Source organism: Chiroxiphia lanceolata, chromosome 25 (genome assembly GCF_009829145.1).
Source record: "Chiroxiphia lanceolata isolate bChiLan1 chromosome 25, bChiLan1.pri, whole genome shotgun sequence".
Taxonomy (NCBI): domain Eukaryota; kingdom Metazoa; phylum Chordata; class Aves; order Passeriformes; family Pipridae; genus Chiroxiphia; species Chiroxiphia lanceolata.
Window position 1 is genome coordinate 2,565,949 of NC_045661.1, and position 17,794 is coordinate 2,583,742.

At 50.6% G+C, this 17,794-nt stretch overlaps 3 protein-coding genes across 3 annotated transcripts; all 3 read left to right on the forward strand.

The window, feature by feature from the left end:
- The first annotated feature begins 521 nt into the window (after positions 1-521).
- LOC116798182 (C4b-binding protein alpha chain-like) lies at positions 522-10,152 on the forward strand. The gene is given in 18 exon segments (XM_032710357.1): positions 522-736; positions 1,610-1,756; positions 2,235-2,425; positions 3,004-3,103; positions 3,637-3,722; positions 4,137-4,157; positions 4,160-4,348; positions 4,870-5,052; positions 5,919-6,068; positions 6,071-6,106; positions 6,555-6,746; positions 7,527-7,580; positions 7,583-7,700; positions 8,190-8,377; positions 8,691-8,718; positions 8,720-8,868; positions 8,986-9,210; positions 9,339-10,152. Coding segments are annotated over 16 exon segments (1,911 nt in total). The 5' UTR covers positions 522-736; positions 1,610-1,756; positions 2,235-2,346; the 3' UTR covers positions 9,452-10,152.
- Positions 10,153-10,255: 103 nt separating this feature from the next.
- Positions 10,256-13,857, forward strand: LOC116798183 (C4b-binding protein-like). The gene is made up of 6 exons (XM_032710358.1): positions 10,256-10,711; positions 11,586-11,762; positions 12,192-12,371; positions 12,792-13,001; positions 13,534-13,721; positions 13,831-13,857. Exons 1-6 carry the CDS (start codon positions 10,636-10,638, stop codon positions 13,855-13,857), a joined length of 858 nt encoding a protein of 285 aa, XP_032566249.1. The 5' UTR covers positions 10,256-10,635.
- On the forward strand, positions 12,885-16,070 carry LOC116798404 (zona pellucida sperm-binding protein 3 receptor-like). Its single transcript, XM_032710822.1, has 5 exons — positions 12,885-13,001; positions 13,534-13,721; positions 13,984-14,159; positions 14,673-14,872; positions 15,212-16,070. The coding sequence occupies exons 3-5, from the start codon at positions 14,087-14,089 to the stop codon at positions 15,362-15,364; spliced, it is 426 nt and encodes a 141-aa protein (XP_032566713.1). The 5' UTR covers positions 12,885-13,001; positions 13,534-13,721; positions 13,984-14,086; the 3' UTR covers positions 15,365-16,070.
- The last annotated feature ends 1,724 nt before the right edge of the window (positions 16,071-17,794 follow it).

A 17,794-nucleotide genomic window follows, 5' to 3' on the forward strand; every position in this document is an offset into this window, starting at 1 on the left:
ATGAGCTGGAGGGCATCTGAGTTTTCATCAAGGCCAGGTTGGACAGGGCTTGGAGCAACCTGGTCTAGGGGAAGGTGTCCCTACCCATGGCAGGGGGTGGAACAAAAGGAGGTTTAAGGTTCCTTTCACCCAAACCACTCGTTGATTCTGTGGCCCTGGGTGTTCAGCTCTGAGCGATGCTCCCTGGGGCCTCACACCCTGCTGAGCTCCAGCTGCTGGGTTTTCATGGGAATAGGTGGGGCTGGCTGAAGAAACCACTTTTTGAATGCTGACCATGGGCTTCTGAGGTCAGAAGGGATGAACTCGTGGTTGATGTGTCCCTCTTGAGGACCCTGCCTGAGGTCCAGCACTGGCTGTGTGCCCTTGCTGCCCGGTGGGGCAGCTCAGCAAGGATCATTTCAACAAAGACTTGGCAACTCCACACAATAAACCAAACAATTTCAACATCTGCTTGGGTTGCATTCAGTTTTTCTCGTGTTTTGCTTTGTGGGTTGAATAAACTACTTCCTTCTTGCTCGGGAGGAGTTAATGATTTATGGGTCAGCTGGCATGACCCCAGTTTCTGCAGAATTCTGCAGAAAGCTTTTCTCCATGGAGCCATAGCTGAGCATGTGGGTGGATCATGACTCCTCCTTTAGCTGTGCCTGGAGCCAGGGGACTGGATGGGAACAGTCACTGCTTTGTCTTGGAAGTGCTGAACGCTCCAGGTCTCCATCTCCTGCCTCCTGACCACCAGGTAAGGCAACTCGGAGCCACAGAGCTTTAAGTGTTGCTCTTGGGAACTGGGTTGGAGCTTTAGTGCAATTCCAGCAGGCCCAAAGATCAGTAAATTAAATCAAATTATGCCAGGAGTTGTAACTGGGATTGAAGGAAAGGCAGAGGAATGAAACAGCCAAGGGAAGTGTTGGGTTTAGGGCAGAAAGCATCGAGGAAGAGCCTTGTTTCCAGGAGGAAGGCAGGTACTTGGACCATCTGTAACATTGGGAGGTTTAGGCTCAAAAATGATCCTGGGTAATACAGAGAGGACTCTTACTGATCTCTAGGGCTGGCAGGTACTAACCTGGCAAACTGGAGTTAAATTCCATTTGGTAAAGCAAATTGTTTTGATTGACTTGTATGTTTTATAGCTTTACTCAGTTAATATTTGCACAAAATTGATGTAACTTTTACTTCTCTCCCTCTGAGGGTAATTTATTGTTAGGGGACTGTACTGGTGACTCCAGGAGGATTTAACCTGACTAGGAATTTACTTCCAGGAGATTTAGTACTAAAAATAGAGCGTTCTACCTATGAGATACGTCTTGGGGAACTTTTTCCACAAGGCACAGACAAACTCGTGGCCCTGCAAGTGTTAATTTGGTTGGCTGGCTGGGAAGAACAGTGATGGCAATATGGTGGGTTTAAGTTGAAGCTGACAAACTCTGAAGTGTTTATTCTGTGGTTTGAGTGAAGATATTAGTCTATCTTGGGTTTTGTTTTGCTTCCAGAAAAGGAATTCCGCTCCTGTTCCTTCAGCTCCCCAACCACCACTGTAGGCACAGCTCGGGGATGGAGAAATAAGACCTGTTCACTTACCCTCATTGTAAATACCCCTCTACTATTTTTACAGAGATTTGACCCAGGGAAAGAATGTGGTAACATCTGTGGGATCTCCAGACAGGAATAAACATGTCAGCTCTGGAGCCGGGGAGGCAGCGGGATCGCGCTGCCGTCCTTGGGTCCCTCCTCACTGCTGCTCTCATTGTGACTGTCCACAGTAAGTGAATGAGTCCCTCAGGATAAACTAAGATCCCTTGAAGGACAACCTTCTCCTGGCTTTCACAAGGCTTGGAGCCTTCTCTTTTCCTCCTTGCGTTTCAAGGGCGTTGTAAATCTTTGTGATCAGAATCCATCTTCCTTTGCCTTTTTTCCACTCTCTGTGGAAAGCAAATGGAAAATTATTCTAGCTGAGAAAGTGCAATAATTATTAGTAACTGGGGAGAAAAAAAATGCTTAATCTGGACTTTGTGGCCAACCTTTGAAACTTCGGGGTGAGGAGCAGGACCTGGAGGGGTGATGCTCCTCCTGGTCCCTGTCAGCCACAGCCATCCCCAGTCACAGGCTGCACTTCTCCTCTTTGCTTTGAGGAGCCTTTGGGTGCTGAAATGTCCTCACCTGGATGTTCAGAGTGAATCAGGCCTTAAATCCCACTGGTTTTCCTCCCAGCACTTTTCTGATGGAGCTCCTGTCCGTAGGTCTCTGCGATGCTCCGCCCGTCTCCAGTCTGCAGAGCTCAAGGAGCAGTATCAGAGCACTGCCTCATTTCCCCACAATTCCAGGGTGGAATATGTCTGTCGTCCAGGTTATATGAGAAATAATCATGTCAGCAATGTCCTTGTTTGTGGACTAAGTGGAAGGTGGCACGGATCAAGGGACATGTGTACAGGTGAGTATATTTTGGGTTGACTTGGTCCTCCTGGTCTAGTGAAAGGTGTCCCTGCCTGTGGGAGGGGGTTGGAACAAGATAAACTCTTAAGGTTCCTTCCAACCCAAACCATCCTGTGGTTCTATGACTTCTGATGGTTTTTGTTTGCTGATGCTGGAGCAGTATCCAAAGTATCCATAGTGAGCCCAGGGGATGGTGGGCAATGAGTGACCTGACACGAAGCACTGGTTTTATTCCAATAAGTACTGGCAATGATGGCAGGAGCTGAAATCTGCTGATGCTGGCTGCGTTTCACTGCTGACTCAAAGGATGCACTTTGTAACTCTTGGGTCAAAAAAAAAAAAGTATTTGACTTGCAGTAGGAGAATCCTTTAGTTGTGAGGAGACAACTAAACCAGTGTTACTGCAAACCCTACTTAGGCTGCAGAGGCAGCAGGTCATGATGCGAGTCTCGCCAGCATCGTGAAATGTGGAATAATTTAGGGTTGGAGGGGAAATCTGGAGCTCTCTGGTCCATCCCTTTGCTCAGTATTGGAGGAGTCTTTAAGTAAGAGCTGACTGAGTGCTGTTGTCCCCAGCCAAGCACTGCACCTACCCCGGGGAGCCACCCAATGGCAGACTCGTCCTGGGAGAGGACCTCAGTTTGGGTTCTTCAGTGAACTTCACCTGCAACACTGGGTAAGCCAAGAGCACCTGGGGCACAGGGCCTCTTCTTCTCCAGCTGTTTTTCCAGTTTTTCCCCTCTAGATTAAAGCCTGTGCTGTCAAAAGCCTCGCTGGTGTAGGTAATTGCAGACCCTGATTGAAATATCTTTTAAACTTTCAGAACTTTAGGACTGACTGAGTGTCTTAAACTCCTCCTTTGAGGCAGTTCTTCACAAACTCATGTTCACTCTCCTGGCTCTTTCCAAACCATTCCCAATGTTTCAGTAACTTTCTGAAGAAAAGGCATGAACACTGAACTCAGAGCTGTAGGGATGGCTACAGCCAGCTGATAAGGCAGATGTTTTTCCTTAGAAACATGTCATTTTTTTAGTTTAACAAATGCTTTTGCCAAAAGCCAGCGTGTCTTTGAAAAAAATAACACTGATGGCCAATTTCTGATCTGCTGTAATTATGACAAATAAGCCCAAAGCATCCTGATGGCAATGTTATTGGTGATAAATCAGAACTAAATTTGCCAAGCAATTCCCTCTCCCCTGTTCCACACAGGTACAGACTGCTTGGAAATTCTATTATTACTTGTGTGATTAAAAATGGGGCTGTTACGTGGGACACAGATATTCCCATGTGTGAGGGTAAGTAGAGTGCCTTAATTATCTATTATCTATCCTTTAATTATCTGGAGTGTGACTGGGGCTGGATAAAGAAGCTGTTGCTGAGGATTTTGGCATTTCAATGCGTGGTGGAGCCTGGAAAGACATTTTTAATTTCTGTTTTCCTTCCTGCATCATCCTGCAGTAATATTTATTCGCTCTCTGGGAGTGAGGCAGCTGCATGTGAGACTGGGACATCACAAAACCATTCAGTGCCTGGTCAGAACTGCTGCCTTTGGGCTGGTGTGCAGCACCCTCGAGACCTGCCCTTAATTTCTGACCCTTCTGGCACCCCGTGTTTGAAGTTTTTTCTTCCCAGACCTTTGGTTTAAAATCAATTAAATAATTTCTCTCTTCCTCTTTCTTCCCAACTACCATTTCCCCCCAATTCCACAGTGATACCATGTGAACCCCCTCCAAAATAGCTGATGGGGAGCACAGTGGGGCTGACAAGGAGCTCTTTGTGTACGGAGAGTCCGTCACGTACCGGTGCCGAAGTGCCAGGAGGGCAGAGAGACCTTTATCCCTGGTGGGAGAAGCCTCTATTTTCTGCACAACCACGGACAATGTCAATGGTGTGTGGAGCAGTCCAGCCCCAGAATGCAAAGGTGAGCTGCTGCCACGCCCAGGGCCGGGTGTGAGCCTGCTCGTGGCAGCACCAGCCCCTTCACAGCCCCTGCTCCTGCTCTGCTCAGCTGTTTTCCTCCTTGGGAGCTTCTCTCTCCTTCATCCTGCTGGAATCACCTCTTGCAGACGAGACCCTGTGAGTCTGGTAGCTGTAACAGGAGTCAGTCTCCCATCATGATCATCCTGTCAGTAAGGACATGGGAGTGGGATTTTATTCGTGTTCACAGACCAGAGGATGCATCTTACCTGCTGGCCTGTGTAAAATGTAACACCTCCAACACCTGCTGTGACACCTGCTGCCTTCCCTGTGTTCTTGTTATGCTTTACCTTAATAAAAAATGCTGTAAAGTGGAGTAAGATGTACAAAGATACCTCCTCAGCTGCCTGGTCACATCCACCTTCAGCATTTTTGGTGGATGTGCCTTTAGCAATGAGAATGTTTTTAACACCCTCATCTCCCCTCTTGAGCCTAACTGCTGATTCCCTGAATTCCCTGGCACAGTGGTGACCTGTGAGCCTCCAAGGGTGGCGAATGGGAAGCTGCTGAGTGGGTACAGGTCTGAGTACACCTACGGAGACACCGTCGTGTTCGACTGTAACTTCCGCTACACCTTGAACGGCAGCGACGCCTCCACGTGCAGGGACAACAACTTCTGGGACCCCCCCCTGCCACTCTGCCAGCTCAGTAAGTGTGATGGTCCCACAGCTGCTCCACCTGCTCCAGCAGCTTTGCTTCGGGGAATTGTAAAATCCTTAAGGTTGGAAAACACCTCCAAAGTCGTTGAGTCCAACCTTCGACCGAATCCCACCATGCCCACTGAAGTTCCCATCTAAGAAAGCATGAGGTCGTGAAAGGAATGGCTCTAAGACTGAAATTTTTGGGGTTTTTTTGGGGGGCAAATCTCTCTGTAGCACTAAAGTGACTTTAGGAATTTATGACTTGGGGCCATAGAGACTAAAGCCTCATCCTGTTCAAGCTGGAGAGCATTTCTCACTAGAATTGAAAGTGACTATATTTATTTCTATATTTAATGTTTTCAGAGTTTGTTGTCAGAGCCTCAGATAATATAAACTTGAAATTGCATCTCATTGTAACAGTGAAAATTACCATGCAGTCCAAAATCATAGAATGGCTTGGGTGGGAAGGGACCTTAAACTTCATCTCATTCCACCCTTTTTGTTTTTCACTAGAGCCCCATCCAGCCTGGCCTGGAACACTTCCAGGGGTGGGTCAGCCACAGTTTCTCTGGGCAACCAATGCCAGGGCCTCCCCACCCTCACAGGGAAGAATTTCTTCCATGTATCTGATCTAAGTTCAGTTTAAGGCCATTACCTCTTGTTCTGTCACTCCATGCCCTTGTGAAAAGTCTCTCCAGGGAAAAATACCTTATTTGTGTGTCCTCATTTGCCTCCACCATTCCTGGACTTGGATGATTAAGTGCATCTCAGAATGAGCAACCTGAGCCTGTGATTCTTACCCAAATTCTCTCGTACTGCCACGGGCCTTGCTGTGCCACTGGCAACGTCCCTAAGTTGGTGTCTCCCCCCCAGGTAGCTGCAATGACCCTCCAGATGTGTATAATGCTGTTAAAGCCAGACTTGCTGGCAATCTGTTCCCTGTGGACACTGTGGTCACCTACGAGTGCCTGGAGGGCCATCAGTTCAGCGCGGGAGAAACCACGCGGAACATCCGCTGCCGGCCGACTTCACGTGGGCTGAAATCCCTCCACCATGTGAAAGTAAGTGTTTGTCCCTTTGGCTCGCCTGGGAGCTGCCAGAATTATTGCTGAGTGAGGAACTGCACGTGGAGAGTGAGGTGGGGGGAAAAGGGGGATGCTCCTGAGGCCCAGCTTGGCGCCGCGCGCATCTTTGCCGTGACTCTTGATTTATTCTGATTTATTCCCCGGCTGCAGAGTTTTCTTTGCTTTATTCGCCAGCTCTGCTTTCTAGTCCCTTGAACCTCTGGAAAAAGCTGTTGTGGTGTCGAGGTCCCTTGTTCCATCCAGCGGGAGGCTGCATGGCAAACATTCCATCCCCCAGGATGGCCCAGGGGTGGTTTGGGGGCAGATTTAATGTCGTGATGTGTCTCTGTCCTACAAGCATTCTTCCTTCTGCTCACAACGAACCTGCTGTCACCCTGTTGGCTTTGCCGTGGTCTCACACTTGCTAACCTGTGGCATTTCCCAGGAATTCGTTGCCCAGATCCACGCATCCCAAACAGAAAGTACACATGGTACGAGAGAGACAATTATGTGTATGAAAACACACTGGAAGTTACGTGCAAAGATGGGTTTGCCTTCAAAGGTCGTGGCAGCAGCATCACACTTCGGTGTATGAGTGATGGTAGATGGGATCCAGAGCCACCAGAGTGCATTCCAGGTGGGACAGAGTTTATGAAACGTGTTGATTTGGGGACTGCTTATTTTTTGACTGCAAGACTTGGGTAACTCTGTACAGGTGTAGTTGTCTACTGACATTCCCAGAAAAATCTACCTGTGGCCTCAGATGGTGATGGTAGAAGCCAAAGAGAATTTTGCTCCACTGCCCCGTGTCCCCAGATCTGGTTGTCCTGTGTTAACTTGGAATACACAGGCAGCAAAAGGTCCAAGTGGATCATTATATTGCCTGGGAATTGCCTTGGAAAAAGTACAGGGTTTTGGCAGAGCTGAGCTTGTGTCTGTGGAGTTGGGGGGCGAAGGGCTGCATGTTGGAAGCTTCTAGAGGGTTGAGAGGTCCCTAGGAAGCCTGGGAGACATTCACCCAGCTGGAAGGGGATGTGGTTTGTGTTTTGGGATGGTTTGCTGACACGAGGCTTGGGAGCAGCAGATGTTCTCGACGTGTTTCCCCTCTCGGAAGAAAACGCAACAGCGTCAATACCTCACCCTGCTCCAACTCCTAACCCAGCAATGGGGCACCACAGCAGCACCCAGGAGCCCAAAAGCTCAGGGAAACCTTGCCAGGAGGAAAGAGCCTGCTCCACCTCCCATGCACTAGAGCATGGATGATTCCTTGTCCTGGCCTTCGGGGTTAGAGGAAGCACCGAGACCTGCATTTGGATGAGAGTCATCTTTTGTCCAGGGTTATATTTCTTGGTAACTTTTCTCCATAGAAGTCCTTCCTGGAAATACAATGATGTCCTTTATTTCCTGCTGTTTTTAGAACCTCGGTGCCCAAAGCCAGACATTCTTCACGGAGTAGAGGTTCATAAAAGCAAAGTGACTACACAGTGGGGACCCAAGTGCAGCTGGCTTGTGATGAGGGCTTTTCCCTCTGGGGCCCGGACTCGACCGAGTGTCAGGCTGATGCAACCTGGGCTCCTACCTTGCCCTTTTGACAAAGGTATGTGTGACACACAGATGAGAAGAATTCCTGTGATCTCCCCTCAGCTCCTGGGGAACAGGGTGCTGATCACCAGCTCATGGGCTGAGCCAGGTGTTCTCTCCTTGGAGATGGAATCACTGAATAATTAAGGTTGAAAAAGACCTTCAAGAACATCAAGTCCAACCTTCAACTGAATCTCACCATGCCCACTAAACCATGACCCCCAGTGCCACATCCACGTGGTTTTTGAACACTTCCAGGGGTGGTGAGTCCTCCACTGGAAAAATCCCAATATTTCCTAATATAGATGTGACCCAGGTAGGAGCTGAGGGAGAATGGGAGCCTTGAGCTGGTGTAAGAAGCCAGGCAGCGACTTCTTGTGAATTTGCCTGACAGCAAACATGAAGCAAACTCTGTACTGATTTCCCAGAAGCGACTTTTGAGTCTCACCTGAATATGAATTGCACATTTCTTTTCTTATCAATTCCCTTTATTCCACAGCCTGTGGCCCCCTCCAAAAATCTCCAATGGGCAGCACAATGGCATGGGTAGTAAGAAGTTCTACTACGGTGCCAACGTGACCTACACCTGTTCAAAGGGTCTGTCCCTCATCGGGGACAAATCCATCTACTGCACCTCTGATGATGGGGAGAACCTGACGTGGAGTGGATCTGCCCCAGAGTGCAGGGGTGAGTGAGTGGTTTCTCCTCTATGGATCTCCTGAAGCCAGGACCTGGCTAAGCCCCAGCTCCACAACTTGCCCAGCTCCAGGAGCTCCAAACCCCGAGTGCATTAACCAGTGCAGCTCCTGTGCCAACATCTCGACACCAGCAGCTGTTCACTGACACCTCAGGGTCTCCTTCAGCAGGCAGCTGAGGGTCAGTTGTGGCCTTTGAGTACAGAGCTGCTGCAGAGAGCATCAGGAGGAGCAGCTCTGCCCTACCTGTCTCTGGGCAAGGGCAGCATCCAGACCCCACTCCCAGCTCCGCTCTCTCCCCGCAGCGGTTCGGTGCCCCAAGCCCGTGGTCGAGGGGAAGGATGACCCCCCAGAAGTTCACCTTTCCCTATGGGGTGGTGCTGCGGTTCTCCTGTGATGAAGGCTTCGCCCTGAGTGGTGCTGCAGAGAGTCAGTGCCAGGCTGATGGCAGCTGGCACCCTCCTGTGCCCACCTGCCAGCCAGGTGAGTTCCAGCCCGGGATGCTGCTCTGTTGTATCACCAGCGATGGGTGGATCTGCAGAGCGTTTTCTCTCCTCCCTCTCCTCCCGACATTATTCTTTGACTTGCATTCTCTTTCAGTTCGGTGTTACAGACCCTCGTGGGACCAGGACTTAGTGTTGCAGCGGAACAAATTGTGGTATGAGGTGAATGAAACTCTGTCCTTCTCCTGCAAACGTAACGGACGGTCAGGGCTGCCTTCAAAACTACCTGCTCAGCTGATGGCACCTGGGTACCACCTCTCACTGTGTAAGTACCACCAACCTGCCCAGCTTTTCCTGTATGTTGCCCCATTTATAGTCTGGAGTAGCCTTGGTCCAACTTCATGAAGGTGGTTGCTTTGTCACCCCGCGGTGGAATCTCACGCTGTCTCTGTTTTGGTTCTTTTAAAGAAAAAGCGTGAGGCCTGTGAGAGGATCTTCGAAATAAAGCAGCTTTCGAGTGTGGAATTCCTCTGACAGAACTGAAAACCCTGCTGGAAGTCCAGAAACTCTACCTGGAGATCCAGAAACTTGAAAGGGAGCTAGAAATCAGAGCATACAGCTGACTGGTGTCACTGGTATTGTAGCAACTGTCCTGTGCGTGTTCAATAGTGATGCTGACTGAGGATTTTTATGATTTTGTAATTTGTGCTAATACTTAAGTAGCCAAAAGAATTTTGCAATCGCCACAGAACAGATTTGGTCACGTGAGGAGTCAAAGTGACTTCTGACTCATTCTGTAAGAGCTCAGGGGGTTAAGTTTGTACATCACTTCATACCTTTGAAAGCTTTACATCTGTTTGCTGCACTTGGCAATGCACAGTTAGAAAGCAACTGAGTGGAAAGTAAATTGTTGTGTGGTACAAACAGGCATGGGAGTCACCAACCCTCACTCACCTCACAGCTGCTGCACCTCTTTAGCCCAGCATAGCCCAGTGCTGCCCAGTTTATCCACTATGCATTCACTCACCACTTCACTGCATTGTTAGTTTGCTTGTGACCAAGAGAACTTCAAAGCCTGTCTTATAGCAAAACTAAAATGCCAGGTTTTCTCAAGCAGGACAGATGGATCCAAGGACACGGCAGTGCCACATTTCTGTGTGTGCACCAAGAGCAAAAGAAAGTGTAAAGGAAAAAAAAAAAGGCTGGTTTTTTTTTTTTTTCCTGCAACATCCAGTAGAGGGGAAGTGCTGTGTAGACCGTGTGTCTTGTGATGGGACCAGGACTCCTTCACCACAAGGTTATAAAAACTGCAATTGCAATGACAGCTCTGTCTGGCTTTTAATAATTCTGTCCTATCTATAGTAAGGCAAAGTATTAATAGATATTAAATATATAATAGCTATATATATATAAAGTGCATATAATAAATATGGCTTGATAAGCATGGAGGGTGCTGTTCTCTGGGTGTGGGGGGTGTTTGCACAGCAGCCTACCCCTGGGTAAATGTGCTTCAGGGGTGAGACCAGGATGCTGCAGGGTGGTTCCAGCTGTAAAATACCTTTATTCCCTCTTTTCACCCCAGGGAAAAGGGCAGAGCAGCCTTCCCTCCCATGGCACAAGCTTGCTGGAGAGCTCAGGGAGGGCAACCCTGGCCGTGGGCAGGTCAGAAGGGCTGGGGAGGGGGTGGTGTCAGCGTGGCTTGCCTGGCCTGGCCCCAGCTTCCCACAGTTGCTTCCCCTTCCCCGTGGGGCTGTCAGCAGGGACAGGATTTCTCCTTCCCGGCGCTGGTCTGGCAGCTCCTCACACCATGCCAGGGCTCCTCTGCCCCCCTGGGCAGCTCCTGGCACTGGTGGTGCTTCTGCTGCAGCCGACTGGGAGCCTCGGTGAGTGTTTTCCATCCTTCTTTTCTTTGTTTCTGTGGCTCAGCTTTGCTTGTGAGGGTTTTGGGAAGACCTTTCAGCACCTAAAGGGTTCCAAGAAAGCTGGAGAGGGACTTTTCACGAGGCACGGAGTGATAGGACAGGGGGGAATGGCCTTGAGGTGAAGGAGGGAAGGTGTAGATGGATAAGTGGAAGGAATTGTTCCCTGTGAGGGTGGGGAGGCCCTGGCACAGGGTGCCCAGAGAAGCTGTGGCTGCCCCATCCCTGGAAGTGTCCAAGGCCAGGTTGGATGGGGCTTGGAGCAACCTGGGCTAGTGGAAGGTGTCCCTGCCCGTGGCAGGGGGTGGGATGAGATGAGCTTTAAGGTCCCTTCCAAGCCAAACCAGCCTGTAATCCTGTGATTGATTCTATGATACCAAGGCTGATTCCTCACCCTGGGGCAGCCCATAGCTGTGCTAAGGCAGCTGGTGCATTGTCAGACATCCCCCAGGCTGACCTCAAAGCAGGAGACATGCAGGTCTGCAGAGTAATAACGTCTCTAGGAAGTAATAATTTGCAGCTTCTGCCTGGAAGTTGATGGTTCTTTTCAAGAGGTCCTTTGAGAAACTTCTCGAGTGTGCACAACCCAGCCCAGCACCTCCCTGCTCCAAGGAAATAGTGTTTGATTGCGTGGAAAGGAACCCTACACATTTTGAGTCCTCTAGGTGGCTGCTCAAGATGTTGATTAGCCCCTAAACCCTCTGCCTCAACTGCTGCGTTCATTAAACTGCTTTGCCTTCTCTCGCCACAGGGAGCTGCAGCGACAGCTGATCCCTGTCAGTGCTGCGCTGAAAAGCCCTTTTTTTTTAATTTGTTTTTTTTTTTTGGTGATCCACAGAGGTCCAGTGTCCCATCCCTCATATTTCGAATGGTCAGCTGAAATCTGCAGAGAACTTCACCTCTGGCAGCACAGCCACGCTCGAGTGCGACCCCGGCTACACAGCCCTGGGTGCCACCACGGTGCGGTGCCTGGCCAACGGCAGGTGGCACCCACGGGTGCCAGCCTGCACCCCAGGTACACACACACCTCTCTCTTGCCTTTACCAGTGTAATTACCTGCTTCTGTTTCGCTAAAAGCACGTGCAGTGCTCGCAGGAGGGGTTGGAGGGTGGGCAGTGCCATTAGCTGTGTTGGGTGGTGCTGGGTGGCAGGACCCCCTCTGCTCTGCAGGGCTGTCCCTTACTGCAGGGCACACCAAGGGTTCAGTGTCTTGCACATAAAAGTCTGTGAGAATACAGATCCTCATTAAGTTCACGTCCTTTGGTGAATTGTCCCTGTTATTTTTCCCCCTCAGTTCACCCCATGCCCCCCTGCAGCAGGCTGCTGCTGTCCCTCGCTTCTTCCTGGGGTTTCCACCAAGGCAGGGCTCAGCTTCATCCCACTGGGTCCCTGGGGGAGACCTCCCAGCTCTGAGGGTCCCTGTTGTCCCCTGCTCTGTCCCCAGGCCAGTGTTCCAGCCCTCCTGCTGTCGACCACGCCGACCTAAACCACCGGCACCAGTTTCTAGTCGGGACCACCCTGATCTACTCCTGCAGGCACGGGTTCACTTTGATCCCTGGAGTGTCTCCAACAACTACTTGTCTTAACAATTTCACGTGGTCCGCAGTCCCAAAGCTTTGCCAGAGTAAGTACAACGTTTCCTTTGCTTTGCCAACAAAGCATCAGTTTAATAACATCGTTTTTCAAAAACCCACTGGTGCTGCTGTGCCAGTGGGACTTCACTGAGCAGCTTTGGCTCTCACTTGTTATAATTTTGCTGTTCAAAGGGTGGCGTGGCTGGAAGGAATAGCTGCAGCTCCTGCTGGTTTTTGGCTGTTCAAACAATGGTGCAGTTAGTGACATGCCATCCCCTCAGCCACAATTTGTAGCTAATCACGGGGCTCAGGTCGCTCTGCCTTCCAAGAGAAGGGGTTGTTATTGCATAATTACCATCCCTGAGCATGCCAGGTCTGATTAGGCATCTGGGTCAGCAAACCACCCCTGAGGGACCACCCCCCACCTTCCTCATGTAAATACCTGCTTTCTGATGCTGGTTGTTCCTCAGAGGTGCAGTGTCCCATCCCTGTTATCCCCCACGGGAGAGAGATCAGCGCCAGGAAAACCCAGTACACAGGATCACAACAGAGAATCAAGGAAACCTTTGGGCACCAGGCAGAATTCCACTGTGACCATGGCTACGTGCTGAAGGGCAGCCAGAGGACCCAGTGCTCGTCTGATGGGACGTGGAGACCCCCCATCCCATACTGTGACAGGGGTAAGTGGGAATGGCAGGGCTGGGAATTGCATCCCAAGGGTAGGAGCAGCAGGGAGAAAATTTCATGACCTGAGCACAGCTTCTCAGAGAAGGTGTTAGGAGTAGGGGCCCAAGGCACAGTGTTAAAGGGCTTTAAAGTTTTTGTGCTCTGTCAAAGCTCTAATTAATGAAATGCACTGATTGATGTGACTTGCAGCCATCTCTCAGAGTGCTGTTCAAGGTGTTCATGACACTCACCATTCCCTGACCCCCTTCATGAGCAGGATCATTTCTCATGGAAAAGAGGAGGGGATAAGGGAAGGTTGGCTGAAGGGGAGGGAGTGGGGATACTTGCTGTGGTACTGGGGCCATGCTGATGGGTTACCTGGGGCAGTCTGGGAGCACTGGTAGAGCCAGAGGCAAAGCTGGCATGAAGCAAGGAGAGCAACATTTAGAATGAACATGAAAAGCTCACTTCTCCTGTTATTTCCCTACCTTCTGTCTCCCTGACGGAATGAAGAAATTCTTAATTTCTTCCTTTATTCTCTCACAGTCTGTGATCCCCCTCCCAAAATCACCAATGGGCAGCACTCTGCCTTGGGGACTAAGCAGTTCCCATATGGCTTTGAAGTCAAGTACACCTGCATGGAGGGTCTGTCCCTCATTGGGGACGAGTCCATCTACTGCACCTCTGACAACGGGGAGAACCTGACGTGGAGTGGAGCTGCCCCGAGTGCAGGGGTGAGTGAGTGGTTTCTCCTGTATGGGACCAGGCTGAAGGCAGGACCTGGGTGCTACACTCAGCACAATGGGGTTAAAAGTGAGCCTGGAGATCCTCCTTCCTTCACAGGCTCAACAGCTCCAGGGTGGGAAATGAGACACTCTGGTTCTCTGACATTGGGCAGGCAGGAGGAGCAGCTCTGCCCTGCCTGACCTGTCCCCTGCTGTCCCTGGGCAAGGGCAGCAGCCAGACCCTGCTCCCAGCTCCACTCTCTCCCCACAGTGGTTCGGTGCCCCAAGCCCGTGGTCCAGAGGGGAAGTGACCCCCCAAGGTTCACCTTTCCCTATGGGGTGGTGCTGCAGTTCTCCTGTGATGAAGGCTTTGGATGAGTGGTGCTCCAGAGAGTCAGTGCCAGGCTGATGGCAGCTGGCACCCTCCTGTGCCCACCTGCCAGCCAGGTGAGTTCCAGCCAGGAGCTGAGCCGTGGCTCCTGTTGCAGAGCAGGGAGCTTGGGGAGCAGCACTTCACAGCTGTGTCCATCCTCGGGGCTCTATGAGAACCTTCCCCTCCTTGCAGAAGAAACAAACTTCCCAAAGCTGGTGTCTACCAGGCAGTGGTTGAGTTTTTCTTGACAGTCATGTAGAAAGGAGGCCGGGACTTCACTGACTTCTCCTTCAGAGTGCACGTTCCTACTGCCAAATATCCATCTGCAGACTCTGCACGGGATGCCTGAACAGAGACATTGCCACAAAAAAGCAAATTAGTGACAAATTCCTAACACCTCTCAGGGGCTGCTCTGACCTTCACTCTCCCCTCTTAAAGGGCCTGGGGAAGTATTTTTGCTTTAACGTTTGGTTTCACAGCTCCACAAATTTAAGTTCCTCTGCACTGGCTCAGCCTTCACAAGCTTCATAGTTTCTTTTCTGCCCCCATAACACTGAGCTGCCTTCTGCTGTGGGTTTTCCTTCCAGTTCTGTGTCCACAACCACGGGTGGCCTATGGAAGGCTGAAAAGCCCTTTGGATGATAAAACGTGGTACCAGATCAATGAGACTGTTACTTTGGGATGTGCCCCCGGGTACCAGTTTTCAGATGATGGGAACCTGTCTTCAGAAGACTCCTGGACAGCCACATGCCTGCCTGATGGCAACTGGACACCGTTGCCCAAGTGTGTAAGTACCATAGAACCACAGAGTGGTTTGGGTTGGAAGGGCCTTAAAGATCATCCTATTCCAACCCCTGCCATGAGCAGGGACACCTCCCACTAGCCCAGGTTGCTCAGAGCCCCATGATCTGGCTGAGTGCCTGGGTGGATGTTCCCTGACTTCTAACACGAAAAATAACTGCTTAAACTTCTCAAAAGGTTTTTCTTCCTGCTATGGATGAGGGATGAAGTGTTGGGGCTGTGCTGGGACAGGTCAGCCTCGGAGCTGAGGGGTGGGTGGATCTCCATCTGCTGCAGAGCAACCTTATAAGCTTGTTTTCTGGGTTTTGTTTTACTTTTTTAACAGAAGAAAGAAGGTGATGCTGATGTATGTGAAGAGGTTCACTACATTAAATCGGCCTTTGAGTGCGGGCTGCCTGTAGCAGAAGTGAAAGCTCTGCTGGAAATCCAAAAACTGTTTCTGGAGATTAAAAAACTAGAGGTGGAACTAGAAAAGTAGAGCAAAACTGGAGTCCTGTAATGCACTGTAACAACCACGTTTCCTTCGGTGAACACAGACTTTGTGCAGTCACAGTATCTATAAAAAGGCTCTGGATGATTTTATGGTTTACTTTTGCATACCCAGAGCCAGAAAAATCACCACCAATGCACGGGCAGTTGCTTTTATCGCTAGATCCCAGAGCAGGGAGTGGTTTTTACTCTTTCCTTTAAATCTGACAAGCTTGATTTGCTCTTTAATACGTTGTTTCGTGTTTTATATTAGGCAGCATAGCAAGAAATTAAATTGAGCTTCTTTAAGTCGCTGTGTCAACTGTGATAAGCTGAGATAAGGGGGAGTGAAGTCTGCAGAAGCTGAGATGAGTGTCCAGAGGTTGTCTCTGAAGGTGCTTTTGCTGGAATCTGCTGGTGTGGCTTGTGTGCACCCTGCACCCTCTGCATTAGGGGTGCTAGAAATAGTGGTGAAGTAAGTGTTCAACTGCATGATTTCCTGTTAGTCCAGCTGATTTCTATTCAGCTAGTTGAGGGCAGTTTGTAAGAAGGACATGTTATCCCTGGACTTAAAACAGGCAACAGGTTTCTGGCCTTGTGTTGGTGTCATCTTCCACATCCCTATTTCTGGCACGTGAATGCTAAGAATAGATGTGATAAGTTCAAGTGCAGAGAATTAGGCAGCAAAGATTGTTCCTGTTCCTCAATAACACTGATCAGTTCATGTCTGTCCCTGTTTCAGTGGTTACTCCTTCCCTGTGGGATTGCAACAAAGGTGGGGGTGTATCCATGGAGGGGAGAGGTGTCTTGTAATCTGTCATGTTGGCTGTAAATTGGGCAGATTTCCAGCGTGGTCCAATGGTCCTGGGTCAGTCCTGGGGTGCTTGGGGAGCTACAGTGGGCTCAGCACAGCCCTGAGTCCTGGCAGCTGGATCAGCCCAGGCTTGGTGGGAGAAGGAGGAGAATTTACCTCCTGCACAGGTGATTTGCAGCAGTGCATCACTGCCAGATGTATGCTCTTATAAGTTACTAAAATGAAAGCAAAACACCCAAGGGGAGAGATGGTGTCTCCCATCTTTGCACACAGAGATGCTTTGGGGATGCATCACCACACCCAGGTGAGGAGATCTGCAGTGAGAGGAGCTCCCAGACCTGCTCCAGCTCTCCCTGACCAGGAGATGAGCAGGTGAACCCTCCCTGTACACCTCACTCCCCTCCTAACTGTGCTCTCATGGGACTGTGTGTCTTCCTGTGCAGGGCTTGACACCCATAAATGTGAATAAAACTGGGTGGTACCTCCTGCGTGTGTCTGAGAGTGTGTTTGGGCAGCCCTGGCTGATGTCAGATGGGATCTGTCAGAGGGTTAGTCAGGACACAGATGCAGTTGCTCACACCCGTTCCTCATTGCAAATGAGTCAGGCAACGGAGAAAAAAATAGCAAGCAAAAAGGAAAATGTTTTTATTTGCTTCACTAACTCTGCTCATGGGAGATTTGTATTGCATTACCTGCCAGCAAATGAATGAGTAGGTATTTTCCTACCCTGGACACAGCTTTGGGCTGGGAGGTGTCCTTCTGCTCTAAGAGCATGTGGTTTGGTAAAACTGTGCTAGTCAGTGCTCACTGCCAGTCTCAGGACATACAAAAGGGTTGAGTTATTCCCCCATCCCTCATGGTGGAGCAGGAAAACCAGGAGGCTCAAGCCTGCTGGATGACAGCTGCCCCCCCCCGGCTGCTCCCCGTGTCCCTGACAGAGAGTTTCATTCTGTGGGTGTTCTGGAAAGGTTTCCACTGCTCCTGAGGCTTGGTGGAGTCTGCTGCAGTGCATCTCCTCCTCCCAGCTTTGGAAACAGCCCCTGGAGCCAACGGTGCTCGACGGAGGAGCTCAGGAATTGCTGCAATGAAGTCTGGAGAAGCAGGGCTGGGCAGGCACCCAGGCACCCTGAGCTGTGGGACACCCACCAGGGCACAGGGGCTGCTCCTGGCCTTGCTGGGGCTCCTCAGCTTGCCTGTGGCTCGTGGTGAGTATGGGGCCATGGGATGCGTGGGGAGGACCAGAGAAACCTGCCTGGATCCCATCTGGCTGCTCAGGGGCTGGGGTGGGTGATGCCACCACCCCCAAGCTGAGGACCCAGTGTTTGATGCTCTCACAGCCCTGCCTGGTGCCTTTGCCCACAGGGGGACCCTGGGTCATCCCAACCACCCCCCTGGGATGCTCACTGGGGCCAGGGAATGGGGTTCTCCCCCAGGATGACTTCTCCTGCCACAGGTGACTGTGGGCCCCCGCCTGTCATGACCTACTCCAGACCATCCAGTGATGAGCACTCCAGCAGCTTCCCCGTGGGATCCAGAGTGACCTACACGTGCATTGAGGGTGCCCTCAAAATCCCTGGAATGCCAGACACAGTGGAGTGCCTGCCTGGCAACCTCTGGTCCACGCTG